The 18,799-nt window shown below is 43.2% G+C and overlaps 1 protein-coding gene across 1 annotated transcript in view; it reads right to left on the bottom strand.

The window, feature by feature from the left end:
- orc2 (origin recognition complex, subunit 2) overlaps nucleotides 1–18,799 on the bottom strand; it is a 42,040-nt gene that overhangs the window by 21,919 nt on the left and 1,322 nt on the right. Inside the window, exons 2-3 of the mRNA XM_051930640.1 lie at nucleotides 9,953–10,058; nucleotides 9,392–9,514 (exon numbers count right to left, since the gene is read on the bottom strand). Of these exons, the coding sequence (XP_051786600.1) occupies nucleotides 9,392–9,514; nucleotides 9,953–10,058 (229 nt within the window). The remainder of the gene's footprint in view (nucleotides 1–9,391; nucleotides 9,515–9,952; nucleotides 10,059–18,799) is intronic.

Raw genomic sequence — 18,799 nt, 5'->3', positions numbered from 1 at the left:
GTGTTGTGCGTTCAGTGGTGCTCTTCTGCGTACGTCACTTGTAATGAGTGGTTATTTGAGTTACTGCTTGCCTTTCTCTCAACTTGATCTAGTCTGGCCATTCTCCACTGACCTCTGGCATCAACAAGACATTTTTTCCCAGAGAACAACAGCTCACTGGATATTTTACCTTTCTCTGATCATTCTCTGTAACCCTAGAGTTCTGCGTGAAAATTCCGGTAGGTTTCTCAAAAGCTCAGACCAGCCCGTCTTGCACCGACAACCATGCCACGTTCAAAGTCACTTAACTCACCTTTTTAAGCCATTCTGATGCTTGGTTTGAACTTCAGCAGGTCATCTTGACAACTGCTACATGCCAAAATGCTCTGAGGTGCTACCAAGTGCCCTCTATCTCGTAGCTAAGCTGCTCAAAGGTGTCGGGGCACTCCGCCATTAGAGAGAGCGATTGTATTTAAAGAGATGGTATATAGAAGAGTATGCGGGGCATGGGAAAAAGACTGCTTGGTCCTTATTTATTATAGATGGAAAACCAGTTAATTGAATATTTCACTACAACTGTCTATTTTAAATACCAATGAATAATAAAATGTAGTAAAAAGTAAAAGTTAAAATTTGGACTTGAGCATCAGTAGGCGTTGCACCCTAAGAACCAAGTTACCCAAAATGTTTTATAACATTTCAGTAATTATTTACCACTGTGATGTTGATCTTTCTGATCATAAAATAGTTCATTACGATAGCAAATGACGACATGAATTCATAATTAATTGCAGAATTACGGTATTTAAGTGTTCCTCTAGAGGGCCTCTTTCTCTTGCGTGATTTGGCTCAAAAACTAACCAGTACATCATCATCATCATCATCATAACAGGCTTAACTTTCAAGTTTGGTATTTTTCCGTCCAGCCGTTTTAGCTGTAGACCCTCCTCAAGAAACTGTGACACACAGACATACACACCCATCATCGAAATATCAATGTTTTTGGTATTAAGGGACCATAAAACGTCAAGATCCACTGAAAACCGGAGATTGAAATTTTTGATAAATTTAAAGCTTTCGTTCCTCCCCCATAGATGAAAGTTATGGTGGGAGAGGGCGTAAAGCAAAAAATTAAAAGTAGAGGTAAAAAAAGTAAAAGGTAATAAAAAGTAAATAAAAAAATAAATGACATTAACACCATGTAAAAAACAATATTATGAACTACCTTATCTTCTAACTTACATTCTATAAACACAACTTTTTTGCATTTCTATTCACATACAGTAATGTTTGGGATATTTTTCTCTTTTTCGTTTATTGAACGATTCACTTTGTTCTTGATTTTTACTATATGCAGCTCTTTTTTGATCATTTTCTTTTTTTCGATGTTCATTATCAGCTCTTGATGCTCTTTTTCTATTGCGATCTAAATTTCAACGTTCTTGAACAGATAATGTCAAGGCAGAAAAGCAAATTATAACTGACTGCGTTGAAGGGCGAGTTAGCAGCACACAGTGTCAAGGGGTGGTGCAGAGAGAGGATGTGCGGTAGGGCAGCAACGATTAGTCAACGTAATCAACGACGTCGACTACAAAAAATCGTCGACACAGATTTTTTATTGTCGACGCGTCATAAACAGAAACTTCAATAGACGCTCCAGTCACAAAGAACCATGTTGGTTTTTGTAATTGCAATGCACTACATGAACGTCTGGGGGCAGTATCGTTTGTTATTGTTTGTCAAGACTGCACACAGTCCTACCAACGAAGAAGAACGTCTGAGGAGAAGAAGAATGTAGAGGAAAATTAACGTGGTTGCAATGGAGAGTCGGATAGAGCAGGGGGAAGGAGATGGAAAAAAATTGAGACAGAAACTTTCTAATGTGCGGGAGCAGTTCACCGAAAAAGCTGTTTTAGCGAGTAAAGTTAGTGTCACATGTTAATGTTGTTGTTTGTACTATAATGTGTATATCAAGGTTTCGACAATGATAGTTAACCCTTAAACTGACACATACTTGGGGGTTAATGCACCCCTGGACGCCAAATACTTTTTAGCTGCACTTTTTAAGTAAACGTCACAATTCACAAAGAAAATGTGAAATTTTAATGGAACACACATTTTTTTTTTCATGCAAAGAGCATCACAATTACTGCAACACTAATCATTTAACATACTGCACATGAACTGTAAAAACTATAAAAAACTACTGCAACAATCTATTATTATATGTTCAAGGTGCAACTGAAGTCATTGATGAAATTCAGTAAATCACCGAGCCAACTGCACTTGAACTGGCTGGCCTGCATGCAAACACACAGAGGTAAATGCTGATGATTGCAGGCTCGTCTAGTGCACCGGCTGAATCCCAGAGATAGTGCTGCTGCAGTTCTGCCAGGGCCGGCAGTGCTCATGAGCTGGCTGCTCAACGAATGTACGGCACTGACTGATCAGCTCCGGCGTGCTGCCAAATTGCTCTGTGAAGCAAATATAGCCGGTTGCGGGGTTCAATGAATGTACGTCGCTGAATATACTCGCCCCCTGCGTGCTGGCAAATTGCACTGAGAAACAACTTTAGCTGGTTGCGGAGTTCAATGAATGTATGTCGCCGCATATATTTGACTTCGGCGTGCTTCCAAATTGTACTGGAAACCGACTCTAGCAAGTTGCGGTGGTTTAAGGGTTAAGTGAATATAATTTCAGTTATGTTTGCTAACGTGTTTGGAGCTATAGTAAATGAGTGAATAGGAGTAGCTGAGCCGTCCTAGTTTTTTTTTTGTATAATATTTGAGTTCATATGAATAGTAAACTAACATAAGGAAACTTGCGTTTTGCAGTATATCAGTAATTAGCTTGTTATATATTTCAGTTCGTTATTTTTTTATCTTGGCATAATATAGTACATGGTGTGATAAACTACAACACTTTTCCTTCAGAATTTGATGATTAAAACACCTGTCTGCAAAATCATTCTTGTATATTCCTGCTACCTCTACTCCCTCTGAGCGTCTCTTCTCAGCAGCTGGAAACATCGTCTCAAAGAAGAGAGCCAGCCTCACACCAGAGCATGTTGAAATGCTCACGTTCCTGCACTGCAATCAGGAATATATGAACTGAATCTTTAATAAACTGTACATTATTGTTTTATTTTATTTGTATTGAAGCTTTATTCCACCTTATCGTGGTGGAGGGGTTTGCGTGTCCCAATGATCCTAGGAGCTCTGTTGTCTGGGGCTTTATGCCCCTGGTAGGGCCACCCAAGGCAAACTGGTCCTAGGTGAGGGATGAGACAAAGAGCGGTTAAACAAAACCTCCTATGATGAAAAACAATTTTGGACGGCGTTTTCCCTTGCCCGGACGCGGGTCACCGGGGCCCCACTCTGGAGCCAGGCCTGGAGGTGGGGCTCGATGGCAAGCGCCTGGTGGCCGGGCCTGCACCCATAGGGCTCGGCCGGGCACAGCCCGAAGAGGCAACGTGGGTCCCCCTTCCCATGGGCTCACCACCTATGGGAGGGGCCAAGGAGGTCGGGTGCAGTGTGAGTTGGGTGGTGGCCGAAGGCGGGGACCTTGGCGGTCCGATCCTCGGCTACAGAAGCTGGCTCTTGGGACGTGGAATGTCACCTCTCTGAAGGGGAAGGAGCCTGAGCTAGTGCGCAAAGTTGAGAGGTTCCGGCTAGATATAGTTGGACTCACCTCGACGCACAGCTTGGACTCCTTGAGAGGGGCTGGACTCTCTACCACTCTGGAGTTGCCCCCGGTGAGAGGCGCCGAGCGGGTGTGGGTATACTTATTGCCCCCCGACTTGGAGCCTGTACATTGGGGTTTACCCCGGTGGACGAGAGGGTAGCCTCCCTTCGCCTTCGGGTGGGGGGACGGGTCCTAACTGTTGTTTGTGCGTATGCACTGAACAGCAGTCTGGAGTACCCACCCTTTTTGGAGTCCCTGGAGGGGGTGCTAGAGGGCATACCTTCTGGGGACTCCCTCGTTCTGCTGGGAGACTTCAATGCTCACGTGGGCAATGACAGTGAAACCTGGAAGGGCGTGATTGGGAGGAATGGCCCCATCAATCTGAACCCGAGCGGTGTTTTGTTATTGGACTTCTGTGCTCGTCACGGATTGTCCATAACGAACACCATGTTCAAGCATAGGGGTGTTCATATGTGCACTTGGCACCAGGACACCCTAGGCCTCAGTTCGATGATCGACTTTGTGGTCGTGTCGTTGGACTTGTGGTCACATGTCTTGGACACTCGGGTGAAGAGAGGGGCTGAGCTGTCAACTGATCACCACCTGGTGGTGAGTTGGCTTCGATGGTGGGGGAGGATGCCGGTCAGGCGTGGTAGGCCCAAACGTGTTGTGAGGGTTTGCTGGGAACGTCTGGCAGAGCCCCCTGTCAGAAGTAGCTTCAACTCCCACCTCCGGCAGAACTTCGACCACATCCCGAGGGAGGTGGGGGACATTGAGTCCGAATGGGCCATGTTCCGTGCCTCTATTGTTGAGGCAGCTGCCCGGAGCTGTGGCCGTAAGGTGGTCGGTGCCTGTCGTGGCGGCAATCCCCGAACCTGTTGGTGGACACCGGCGGTGAAGGATGCCGTCAAGCTGAAGAAGGAGTCCTACAGGACCCTTTTGTCCTGTGGGACCCTGGAGGCAGCTGATAGGTACCGGCAGGCCAAGCGGAATGCGGCTTTGGTGGTTACTGAGGCAAAAACTCGGGCGTGGGAGGAGTTTGGGGAGGCCATGGAGAACGACTTTCGGACGGCTTCGAGGAGATTCTGGTCCACCATCCGGCATCTCAGGAAGGGGAAGCAGTGCAGTGTCAACACTGTATATGGTGGGGATGGTGCGCTGCTGACCTCGACTCGGGACGTTGTGGGTCGGTGGGGGGAGTACTTCGAAGACCTCCTCAATCCCATTAACATGCCTTCCAATGAGGAAGCAGAGCCTGGGGACTCAGAGGTGGGCTCCCCCATCTCTGGGACTGAGGTCACCGAGGTGGTCAAAAAACTCCTTGGTGGCAGGGCCCCAGGGGTGGATGAGATACGCCCGGAGTTCCTCAAGGCTCTGGATGTTGTAGGATTGTCTTGGTTGACACGCCTCTGCAACATCGCATGGACATCAGGGACAGTGCCTCTGGATTGGCAGACCGGGGTGGTAGTCCTCCTCTTTAAGAAGGGGGATCGGAGGGTGTGTTCCAACTACAGAGGAATCACACTCCTCAGCCTCCCTGGAAAAGTCTATTCAGGGGTCCTGGAGAGGAGGGTCCGTCGGATAGTCGAGCCTCGGATTCAGGAGGAACAGTGTGGTTTTCGTCCTGGTCGCAGAACAGTGGACCAGCTCTATACCCTTAGCAGGGTCCTGGAGGGTGTATGGGAGTTTGCCCAACCAGTCTACATGTGTTTTGTGGACTTGGAAAAGGCATTCGACCGTGTCCCTCTGGGAATCCTGTGGGGGGTACTCCGAGAGTATGGGGTACCGGCCTCCCTGATAAGGGCTGTTCGGTCCCTGTACAATCGGTGCCAGAGCTTGGTCCGCATTGCCGGCAGTAAGTCGAACCCATTTCCGGTGAGAGTTGGACTCCGCCAGGGCTGCCCTTTGTCACCGATTCTGTTCATAACTTTTATGGACAGAATTTCTAGGCGCAGCCAGGGTGTTGAGGGGGTCCAGTTTGGTGGGCTCAGGATTGGGTCACTGCTTTTTGCAGATGATGTTGTCCTGTTTGCTTCATCAGGCCGTGATCTTCAGCTCTCTCTGGATCGGTTCGCAGCCGAGTGTGAAGCGGCTGGGATGGGAATCAGCACCTCCAAATCCGAGACCACGGTCCTCAGCCGGAAAAGGGTGGAGTGCCCTCTCAGGGTTGGTAGCGAGATCCTGTCCCAAGTGGAGGAGTTCAAGTATCTCGGGGTCTTGTTCACGAGTGAGGGAAGAATGGAGCACGAGATCGACAGGCGGATCGGTGCGGCATCCGCAGTAATGCGGGAGCTGCATCGGTCTGTCGTGGTGAAAAAGGAGCTGAGCCGCAAAGCGAAGCTCTCAATTTACCAGTCGATCTATGTTCCTACCCTCATCTATGGTCATGAGCTATGGGTAGTGACCGAAAGAACGAGATCGCGAATACAAGCGGCTGAAATGAGTTTCCTCCGCAGAGTGTCTGGGCTTTCCCTTAAAGATAGGGTGAGAAGCTCAGTCATCCGGGAGGGGCTCAGAGTAGAGCTGCTGCTCCTCCGCATCGAGAGGAGTCAGATGAGGTGGCTCGGGCATCTGATCAGGATGCCTCCTGGACGCCTCCCTGGTGAGGTGTTCCGGGCACATCCAACCGGGAGGAGGCCCCGGGGAAGACCCAGGACACGTTGGAGGGACTATGTCTCCCGGCTGGCCTGGGAACGCCTTGGGATTCTCCCGGAAGAGGTAGAAGAAGTGGCCGGGGAGAAGGAAGTCTGGGCATCTCTGCTCAAGCTGCTGCCCCCGCGACCCGACCTTGGATAAGCGGGAGACAATGGATGGATGGATGGATGAAGCTTTATTTAAACTTTTGGACTTTAAGACAAACCAGTGGCCATTTTTGTTTAAGTTAAATGCACTTTTATTGTTTAAAGACTATATGCACTTTAGTTTGTATTGTTTAATGTATTTCTTTTTTATTGTGATGGTCACACTAATATAAAACATCTGATTATTTTCAAATTCATGTTTCACTGGCTGTTATTTTAATTTGATTATTATTAATTTTAATCGTATTAATGCAGAGACATCAGGGTGACATTCGCAGGTGGACAGACGTGAGCAGATGAGGTAAGACATGCACTGGAGCCCAGAACAGGATGTACAACCACAGGTTGCAGGCATCAAAATAGGCAGGCATGAAATAATCGTGACTAATCGTTAAAAAAATTGAATGATTAATCGACTACCAAAATAATCATTAGTTGCAGCCCTAATGTGCAGTAGGAGTAATGATTGGCCTAGTAGTGTGGAGGGGAGTGGCCAAGGCTGAATAACGCAGACACAATGGAAAACTTTCAATATAATAGAGGGATAGATATATATATATATATATATATATATATATATTTATATTATTACATCACGATTATGTGTGTGTGTGTATCACACATCGATGTCTGCAGATCATCCTCAGGGCTCCTCCAAGGTATATGATACCACCCCTGGTCGAGATGAGGCATTGTCGCTATCCATTTCCTCTCTAATTTCTTCCACAACAGCGAGAATATGCCTAGTGAGGGCACCTGACTCTTCTCCTTCTGGTTTCCAGGCTATAAATCATGGGGTCGGTGGAAGAAGGCACCACTCTGCATGGCATGGCAACAGAACTCCCAGTAATTTGAAATTACAATCAACAGTATGAAGGAGGTCTAGTGCTGTTTTGTTTTATTTGGTGGCCTCTGTGCCATTGGGTGCTTGTATTTTTCGCTCAAAGTTAAAGGAAGCACATGGGTACAATCAGGTTGGCGCCCCAACATTTCTTTATTTGGGACTTGCATTTACTGACACATACAAACAAATTAACATTTTCATACACAGACAGGCAGCTTAGAATGCCCTTCTGACTACCGAATGGTTGCTTTAACAACTAAGCTCCTGTAAATCAAATTGACTGGCGCAGATTTAAGGACAACTGCATAGCAACCAGCACATCATGTGGTTGACAGTGTATAAACAAACACAGTTGTGGTAAGATCCTCTCTATCTAGTGTGGCTATTTCTGTTTTATTGAAGTGCATGACAGCCACCAAACACCCTCAAACAAGTTCTATAAGAGCTCCCAAGACACAAAGGAAAGAGACAGACTTTGAAACTTTTTTAAAAAAAAAGTAATAAAACAACACAAAGAAGGAAACACATTAATACTACAGGACACCGGTTAGGTATGACCCATTCCAGCACCTCAACCATTCTCAAGGATAAATGCAAGTTTCTCAAAGGTGTGAAAGAGTTTGCTACCTTCAAGGCAACCAGCTAATGAAGCAGTGACTGGGACTCAAACTAGATATGGAAAAGTTGCTTATGAACTGGACAGAGCACCAGACCTAAAGTTAGTGTTGGAGCAGTAATAATGGTATGACTGAAGTTTCAATGCCAGCTTTTGAAGCTCAGTACCACTATTGAAACTAGGGATGCTCCAACTGATTGGCCGCCAGTCTAAATCAGCCAATTTTCATCCTAGTTTCCAAGATGCCTTTATCCAGTTATTGTTAGTGGAAACGTGGGATCATGTTGTGATAATTCAAGAATTAATTAATGGACAGAAGGTGCTGGGATATGCTTTACGTTAATCAGTTTCAAACTACTTTGTGTCTTTATGTACTCATTGTGTAATTAGCAAAGTTTGCTTTTGCATTTTATCTGAGAACTTGTCACAGTGCCCTGTGTCTGTACTCCCTGAAGAGTACTATATAAAAATGAACTGAATTAAACTGAATTATCAAAGTATAACTGATGGTGATAGTTCCGCATCAGTTGAATACTAAATACTGTATTTACGTTGATATATAAAGGAGCTTCTTAATCATAGTTAATATTCATGATAACAGTCAGTACAAACAACAAAAACAACAATTACTGTATACACAAACACACACAAAAATTTACGTTTACATGAGAAAAACGCAACACATCTGCACTCTCCAATGCCATGGGTCATCTTTCTTTCTCCTTAACTTTAATATACAGTATATACATACAAATATTGAGATCTAGGACATACCAGTATAGGTTTAGAGGATTGCTACTGCCACATGTGCTGAGAATTAATCACTTGAAATAAAGGAATATATGAGGTGAGACACAAAAATAACCAGACTGGGCTTGACGCTTTCCTGGAAAACTATCTGGAGGTCAGCCGGACGTAAACCATAGAACTATATCCCCTCCTATACGCCCTCTCAAACTGCTGACTGCCTAGGTAGATCCTGTGAATAGCCCAGTCAGTTTTTGTACAACAATTGCTACATGATTTGCCGTGAAAATGTCGGGTGGAAAAAAAAAAAAAAAACGAACAGCAAATCAACATCAAATTTCTCGTGAATTTTCTCTTTTTCCGTAAAGTAGTTTTTGACTGATAAAAACATTCCTGTCCTCGATCATCCTCTCTATTCGGCCAGTTTAGCTCCCTGTGATTTTTACTTGTTCCCGAAAATCAAAAGCGACCTGAAGGGAACACATTTTTCTTCAATGGATGAAGTGAAGACAAAAACAGCAAGCCTGTTGAAGAGCCTCAACCAAGAAGACTTCCATCACTGTTTCAATTAATGGAAGATACGTATGGAGTGGTGTAGAGATTGGGAGGGGGACTATATAGAAGGTGACAATGTTAAAATTATCAATAAATATTTTTTTTACCAATCCGGTTATTTTTGTGTCTCACCTTGTATCACATACATGATTGTTGTGCACTCACCTGCTGCACCAGTCCCAAGGGCCGACAGGTATTCACGTTCATCATATGCACATGAACCGAATTCTTCATTCAGCTGTTCTTCTGCATGGAATTCATTCACAGCAGTTTTATTCAGTGGGAGACCTGATAAACATAAAAGAGTTGTGACAGCCAGCCACAGAGACACGAAAGTGTAGGACTAGACAATGAGATGACATTAAAGCTTTCCTAACAGTCTGGTCAACCAGGGTGCCCAAGACAACTGTTTTCCTATCATGTGGGAAGCACAGCACAGACTTATTAAATGCACATTCCTGGACCCCAACCTTATAGACAAGAAAATTGCATGATGCAGTGAAAAGCAACCAATCATTCAGTTGATACGTCTTTAACAGGATAAAACCATGCAAAAAAATCAAATGTCCTACTTGCCTATGCATTGCATTTCATCATAGTTAACACGTTGGACTGCATTGAATCTTGAAACAATCTTTCGTACAACCTTCCTTTCATTTCAATAAACAACGCTAAACTTGACTGTCACACTTCACCTTGCCATCAGTACTACTACAGTGACATTACCTTTCTCTTTATCAAAAATGTGATCGATGACATTCTCGTCTCCTACAAAACGGACCTCCAGGACACGTCTAGCTGTCACAGGATACCGGGATGGCAATGTTTCCTTCTATTGAGAAAGGCAAAAAAAACCACATTAATCATGTACAGATTCTGATTTTTTTTCCCCCCTTGCAGAAGCAGAGTGATGTTGCACCAGTCAACAGAAAGATGCTGCATAGGAAAAATTGCCAACCTGAACAAATGGAGGGGCAACATTGTGGTGTTGCGGGTTACTGAAGCTGCCTCACAGCTCCAACAACCAGGGTTCAAATCTCAGGATGTTCTTCCTGTGACTATATGATCTCTCCCAACGGCCCAAAGACGTACATGTGCAGTAAGAAGTTGTTCAACACCACATTTTAAGGTTCTTTGACTCTCTCCATAATCATTCAATCAATAATCAGAACACCACTTCCACCATGACCAAAGGGGTCCCCTGCCCCCTGTTAATATTTTGTGATGAAAAGAAAAATTACAGGCCCCTTTGAAGTACAGTAAAACCTTGGATTGCAAGTAACTTGGTCTGCGAGCGTTTTGCAAGACTAGCAAAAATTTGTAAAAAATTTTAACTTGATAAACAAGCGAGGTCTTGCAATACAAGTAATATGTATACGCTCTGTCTGCCGAGCGTCACGTGATTACAGCCGAGCCGATGGTTCTTCTCCTTCTCTCTCTCTCTTGCTGCAGGATTGTGGGTAATTGTCTCCCATGCTCTGTCTCAGTCCCTCACTCATATAGTCAACATCCGTACGAGCGTATACTGTTTACTACAGCATTGTGACCACATGTGTGTGCGCGTAAAGCAAATTTTATTTTGTCTGCAAGTGATGGATCTGTTTAACCACAATTAGGGCTGCAACGATTAGTCAACATAATCGACGACGTCAACTATAAAAAATCGTCGACGCGGATTTTTTATTGTCGACGCGTCATAAACAGAACCTTCAACAGAGACTCCAGTCACAAAGAACCACATTGGTTTAAGTAACTGCAATGAACTACATGAACGTCTGGGGAAAGTATCGTTTGTCAAGACTGCACACAGTCCTACCAATGAAGAAAGAACATCTGAGGAGAAGAAGAATGTAGAGGAAAATAAACATGGTTGCAATGGCCAGTCGGAAGGAGGGGGAAGGAGATGGAAAAAAATTGAGACAGAAACTTTCTAAAAAGTGGGAGCACTTCACCGAAAAAGAAAAAAAGCTGAATGCAGATTATGCAAAGCGGAGCTTTCTTTTCACGGCAGCACCACCACAATGCATGACCATCAGAAATGCAAGCATCCTGGAGCTGTAATGCCGCCGTCTCTTGAGAATTTATGCTGGCGCTGTTAGTTAGCTAGTTAGGGTCAGTTCAGGAGGGAAGGGAGAGTGTGAACGAGACTGAGAAAATAAAAGTGAAAAAAGCTAACTTTTACAAGTAACACATTTACACCCAATTGCATTAGTGCGATGATGTTTTCTGATTGGTACTATTCAGGTCATACAATGATTTCTTCAAAATGTCACATATATTTGTCTCTTTCTTTTTTCCCCCCCGATGCTGCGCACAGACACCAGAAGGTGTGAGCTTAGTCAGTGCTAGCTGGAGCGCACAGGTGGCCGGTTGCTTGTGCTATAACAAACTTGACCTGGTGGCAATCAAAGCACATGTACTGTGCAAGGCATGTACGGGGTCCACTAAGAAAAGAAGAGCATTCATGGCTCACCTTGCAGAGGAACATTCTTTCCTCTTCATGTCCTGGAATTCTGTGCAGACTGGGCAAGGTCGGGTTAGTATGTATCGTGATTGTGACCGAGAGAATAAAAGTAAAAAAAAAACAACAGTAACTTTTATATAAGTCCTATACATTTAATACAGTGGCTGTTACAGATGCAAATCAAATGTATGTGTTTACAGTAATCCCTCGCTACATCGCGCTTCGCCTTTCGCGGCTTCACTCCATCGCGGATTTTATATGTAAGCATATTTAAATATATATCGCGGATTTTTCGCTGCTTCGCGGGTTTCTGAGGACAATGGGTCTTTTAATTTCTGGTACATGCTTCCTCAGTTGTTTTGCCCAGTTGATTTCATACAAGGGACGCTATTGGCAGATGGCTGAGAAGCTACCCAACTTACTTTTCTTTCTCTCTCTCTCTCTTGCGCTGACTATCTGTGATCCTGACGTAGGGGGTGTGAGCAGGGGGGCTGTTCGCACACCTAGACGATACGGAGGCTCGTCTGAAAATGCTGAAGGATTATCTTCACGTTGCTACCTTCTGTGTGCAGCTTTTAAGTATACTGCACGGTGCTTCGCATACTTAAAAGCTCAAAGGGCACGTATTGATTTTTTTATCTGTCTCTCTCTCTATCTCTCTCTCTCTCTCTCTGCTCCTGACGGAGGGGGTGTGAGCTGCCGCGTTCAACAGCTTTGTGCCGCGGTGCTTCGCATACTTACAAGCCAAACAGCCCTATTGATTTTTTTGCTCCTTTGAAGAGGAAGATATGTTTGCATTCTTTTAATTGTGAGACTGAACTGTCATCTCTGTCTTGTCATTGAGCACAGTTTAAACTTTTGAAAAAGAGACAAATGTTTGTTTGCAGTGTTTGAATAACGTTCCTGTCTCTCTACAACCTCATGTGTTTCTGCGCAAATCTGTGACCTAAGCATGACAATATAAAAATAACCATATAAACATATGGTTTCTACTTCGCGGATTTTCTTATTTCGCGGGTGGCTCTGGAACGCAACCCCCGCGATGGAGGAGGGATTACTGTACTGTATAATATTAACAATAAGAGCAGCTCACTACTCAAAACGGTAAATATACGAGCCAGTCAGGATCAAACCGGGGGACTCTTGATTATAAGTCAGCAATTCCTACCGCTGCGCCACAGAAGCTGTTGTATCATCCTTGAACCTTTTGTGAAAGTGTTTATTTGATCTTTGCACTTCACGCTTTACACATTATATAGTTTACGTCTACATTTTGTCATTTATTACTAAAATATGAAAAACGTTTCTGTTTTAATGAAGTATTTTTTGGTTAAGTTAAATGCACTTTTGTTGTTTAAAGACTACGTGCACTTTAGTTTGTTTTTTTTTTTTTTATTTCGCCTTATACAATTTCTTGTATTAGGAATTTGTTCGTTTTCGCATACCCCTTGGGGTCAGAGCGCAGGGTCAGCCATTGTACAGTGCCCCTGGAGCAATTACAGGATAAGGGTCTTGCTCAAGGGCCCAGCAGAGTAGGATCTCTTTTGGCAGTGATGGGGATTCGAACCGGAAACCTTCTGGATACCAGCACAGATCCTTAGCCTCAGAGCTACCACTCCGCCCCAGTGTTGTTTAATGTATTTCTTTTTTATTGTGATGGTCAAACTAATATAAAAACATCTGATTATTTTCAAATTCATATGTTTCACTGGTTGTTATTTTAATTTGATTATTATTAATTTTAATTGTGTTAATGCAGAGACATCAGGGTGACATTCACAGGTGGACAGACGTGAGCAGATGAGGTAAGACAGGCACTGGAGCCCAGAACAGGATGTGCAACCACAGGCTTCAAAATAGTCAGGCATGAAATAATCGTGACTAACTGAAAAAAAAAATTGAACGATTAGTCGACTACCAAAATAATCATTAGTTGCAGCCCTAACCAAAATACAATGTCACATTTCCATGAAATCCTCAAAAGGAGGCAAAAGCAACTATCATTGGATAGGTTTCCTTGTTAAAATCGCAAAAAAAGAAGAAGATTCCAGTGAGCCAACAGACAGCAGGGATTCCGTTAGTTATAGTGAAAGTCGTCCTACACCATAACCCTCCTCCTTCTCTCTCTCGTCTCCCTAACACCAGCCATGATTTTTTTTCAAAGGTAAAGTGCAGGTTAATTTGTTTGATGTATTTTTACTTTATATTTTGTATTAATCATTTTTATATGGATATTTTTGAGCTGTGGAACGAATCATCCGAGTTTCCATTATTTCTTATGGAGAAATTCGCTTTGATTTTGGATTACAAGCACGTTTCTGGAACGAATTATGCTCGCAAACCAAGGCACCACTGTACTCTGCTACTTCTGGAGTGTCGGTGTCATTAGGCACATGTAAAGTTTCAGGTGTATTGAGTACTGAAATCTGCATCTCTGTTGTCAACTCGGCAGTTCTTTTCATATCCTTTTTCACTGGGCATGACAGCTCACCATTTAATTCAAATGCATATTTTACAGCTCATCTTTTCATAGACAGTTCACAGCTGCCAATTATTTTAGCAGCATTGACTCTGACTGTTTAGCCATAAGACACGGAGCACATACAGCCAGCAGCAGAGCATCAATCACTTTTGCCACTAGCCCAATGATGTCTTCAACTGCTTAACAATAATCTGGTTTTACAAAATGTTTTTTCCTTCCACAGGGTTATGTTCATTTTTAACATGTTGTCCACCTGTACAGCGCACATTTCTATTTTTAACTGGAACCTTTTAAGGAGGCTTTCCAGCCATAGACCAATTATCCATCATAACCACAGGCTTGCTATCAGTTGGATGACACTGACATTGCGCTTTGTGGTTTAAATCACAGCCCCTACATTGAGCTCCATCTTCACAAGGGATTAGATTGGTTTTGAAATGTCAGTCTGTTAGCCACCTAATTGTTCCCACCCACTTTTAGAGAGAGAAAGAGAGAGATAAAGAAAGAGAGATAGAGAAATAGAGAGATAGATACTTTATTAATCCTCAAGGGGGATTAATACTCCAGCAGCAGCATACTGATAAAAACAATATTAATTAAAGAGTGATAAAAACACAGTGCAAGTTAAAAAGTGCAAGGTGGAGAGTGTGAGGCAGGTATAACAGTCCATAACTTTGTATAATGTTACTATTTCTCCCCAAAGGTGGAATTTAAGAGTCATAGTGTGGTGGAGGAACGATCTCCTCAGTCTGTCAGTGGAGCAGGACAGTGACCGCAGTCTGTCGCTAAAGCTCCTCTGTCTGGAGATGATCCTGTTCAGTGGATGCAGTGGATTCTCCATGATGGACAGGAGCCTGCTCAGCACCCGTCGCTCTGCCACAGATGTCAGACTGTCCAGCTCCGTGCCTATAATAGAGCCTGCCTTCCTCACCAGTTTGTCCAGGCGTGATTTTTAAATTAATTTTTTTTTTTTTCAATTTTAAATTTTCTTTAATTTAAGCTAAATTTACTCATGGTGGTCTTCAGACGAATGTCCTACAGTATATGCCTGGCTTTGTGTCAGACTAGAGAGAGTTATGAGCTGTCCTTGAATGGTAAGCCATACAATGGAGTGTCGAACTGGCTAGGTCAGAGGCTAGTTCACATGACCAAAGGAGAATATTCTAGAAGAAAAAAAACATCACGACGTGCAAATCAAACTAGGAAAAGATAAGGGAATCACCTAGGAAAGACTAGACATGATTAGAAAATGTTATTAGTTTATCCACTTCAGTTTAGATCTGCTAGTTTCCCATTTAAGCCTTCCACAGTGGACTCCACAGAGCTCATGCCACTCTGCTGTGGTGTCTATCAAGACTCTCCAACGAACACACGCCAGTGCAGTTCTCCCATTAACATCAGGCACAAGGTCAAGGCTGACAGCCTGGTTTCAAATGTCTGCCCATTTCAAACAGGAATGCAGAAAGCAGCATCGCTTATTTTATGTAATTCAGGAGTAGCCAAATAGGAAGTCCAAATGCCTGGGACTACCAGTTTTTAATTCTAGACAACCACACAACCATCACACGGAGTAAAAAGGAGGTGAAAAGAGGTCCCATTAATGGGTCTTTTGCTGTTGATAAGGAAGAGCTACAAGAGAAGCAGATTTCGATACACAGTACACTAGAAACAGTTAATGTGCCGAACGACACTCTAGCATTACCTCAGACTGCGAACAAGGCTGCGCAGTCTACACAAATAACTAAAGTAAGTTAACCTGTTTAATTGTAAATGCCAAACATGCCATTCCAGCATATACTGCAGTTGCAATTCTTTAACACCTTTATATACTCTGTAAATATAGACCACAGTACCTCTCTAAACACGGCCTGCTGTTGTCATAACATGGAGTGATGCAATAGTCAAAATGACAAAAAGCTATATACATGAATTTGTAAGCTTTAGTTAGCTTGTGTTACTGAGCTTTTTAACTGACAGCAGTAACACTAGCCTTTTATTTTCTTTCCATCTCAAATCTTTTGTTCACTTTCTTTTTCAATTTGCTTTGCTTCCATTTTCGGTTGCACCCCAGCCATATAAAGTGCACGGACTGGAGGAAATTGGGAGCGGACTTTTACAAAGAAAAAACTATAGGTACAGTATAGCCGTTTCAGCTGCACATTTCACCACTATTCACTACATATTTTTTTAGTAAGTTGTACCCAGATGTCTACACCAGAGAAATGAAGTCAAAGACTGACTGCAGAGTATGCTGCCATAATAAGGAAAGAGTAAATACATTTACCACAACAATCTACCTCACAAGAGGCTGAATCTACAACCTTAAGTAAATGTTCATTTTGAATTTTGGCCTTATGTTGTCTTTGAATAATGACTGCATTCGCTGATAAGGTGTGGGAATACATCTCAGATTAGAGTTGGCAGAGTCATGTTAACAATACCATTAAAAACTCACAACATTATAGCAGACACCACTATGGAGATGCAAACAACACACTGCACAGCTGGAGGACCCACTTAAACATTGGGAGAAGCAAAATTATTTACAAGGTGGGAATACGTTTTGCAAGGTAAGGTAAGGGAAAGTACAGTAATCCCTCCTCCATCGCGGGGGTTGCGTTCCAGAGCCACCCGCGAAATAAGAAAATCCGCGAAGTAGAAACCATATGTTTATATGGTTATTTTTATATTGTCATGCTTGGGTCACAGATTTGCGCAGAAACACAGGAGGTTGTAGAGAGACAGGAACATTATTCAAACACTGCAAACAAACATTTGTCTCTTTTTCAAAAGTTTAAACTGTGCTCCATGACAAGACAGAGATGACAGTTCCATCTCACAATTAAAAGAATGCAAACATATCTTCCTCTTCAAAGGAGTGCTCGTCAGGAGCAGAGACTGTCATAAAGGCAGAGGAAAATCAATAGGGCTGTTTGGCTTTTAAGTATGCGAAGCACCGCGGCACAAAGCTGTTGAAGGCGGCAGCTCACACCCCCTCCGTCAAGAGCACAGAAAGAGAGAGAAAGATAGAGAGAGACAGAGAAAAACAAGCAAGCAAAAATCAATACGTGCCCTTCGAGCTTTTAAGTAAGCGAAGCACCGTGCAGCATGTCATTTCAGGAAGCAGCTGCACAAAAGATAGCAACGTGAAGATAATCTTTCAGCATTTTTAGACGAGCGTCTGTATCGTCTAGGTGTGCGAACAGCCCCCCTGCTCAATCCCCCTACGTCAGGATCAGAGAAAGTCAGCGCAAGAGAAAGAGAAAAGTAAGCTGGGTAGCTTCTCAGCCATCTGCCAATAGCGTCCCTTGTATGAAATCAACTGGGCAAACCAACTGAGGAAGCATGTACCAGAAATTAAAAGACCCATTGTCCGCAGAAACCCGCGAAGCAGCGAAAAATCCGCGATATATATTTAAATATGCTTACATATAAAATCCGCAATGGAGTGTAGCCACGAAAGGCAAAGCGCGATATAGCGAGGGATTACTGTATATATTTAAATATGCTTACATATAAAATCCGCGATGGAGTGAAGCCGCGAAAGGCGAAGCGCGATATAGCGAGGGATTACTGTATTAAATAAAAAAAAAAGGTCTCTGCCCTTATAAAGTTAAGAAATTGTTGTTTCCCAACAAAGATGTAACCTGGGTTACATAAACACATCCCCTGCCAGTGCAGCACATTGCAGAGTGTTTCTCAACCTTTTTGGTGCTGTGACCCACTTTTTCCTCCATGTAAGCTTCTTCATGACCCACCAATTTCCTCTTAGTGACTCAAACGCTATTGTTGCAGCAGGGTCCCCCTTGGCGTATCCAGCATGATCATCTGAGTGGCAACACACCTCAACCCACTACATTTATATACAATAAAATGGCCATCACGTGGTGATTGAGAAACACTACTTTAGTGTAACATTAATAAATATTAACAAATGAAAACCAATTATTAACAATCTAACATGTCATCCAAATTCCATCAAATTAGTCAAAGAACTTTTTGTGATTTTGGGGTGCATAACTTTGTTTCTTGGTGCAAAGAGAATTTTCTGCATGTTAACATCAGCAAAACCAAGGAACTGCTTATTGACTTTCACGGTACAAAAGAGCTTCAATGTTAGGTTACTATTGAAGGAGTGGATAAAGTGGTGGTCCACATTAATGACAGGTTGAACTGGTTTCAGAACACAGAAGAACTATGGAAAAAAGGGCAGAGCAGACTCTTTTTCCTTAGGACAGTGTTTCTCTAATATAGGAAGTGACATCCTTCACATCTTCTACAACTCTGTGATGGCCAGTGTGGTGGGCTGGGCTGGTAACATGACTTCATGCGAGGCCCACCGAGTCAACAAGCTAATTAAAAGGGCAGGCTCAGTTATACAACACACAGTGGACATCCTGAAGGGAGCAGCAAAGGAGAAAACTGAAATAAAACCGAGTGCCATTATGAACAATGCTGCACATCCTCTCTCTAACACACGAACACTGAGGACTTTCAGATGACAAACTACTTAGCAGAAGTATGTCAAGAAACACGACTGCCGGTTCTTCATACCAATGGCAAATACACCTGTATAATGACACACTGTGACCATGCCAGCCAAGTTAGAAGTTTTCTTTCTTTTTAA

The sequence above is a fragment of the Erpetoichthys calabaricus genome, chromosome 8 (assembly GCF_900747795.2).
Source record: "Erpetoichthys calabaricus chromosome 8, fErpCal1.3, whole genome shotgun sequence".
Taxonomy (NCBI): domain Eukaryota; kingdom Metazoa; phylum Chordata; class Cladistia; order Polypteriformes; family Polypteridae; genus Erpetoichthys; species Erpetoichthys calabaricus.
The sequence above is the reverse complement of the archived record's forward strand: the minus strand, read 5'-3'. Positions and strand labels throughout refer to the sequence as shown.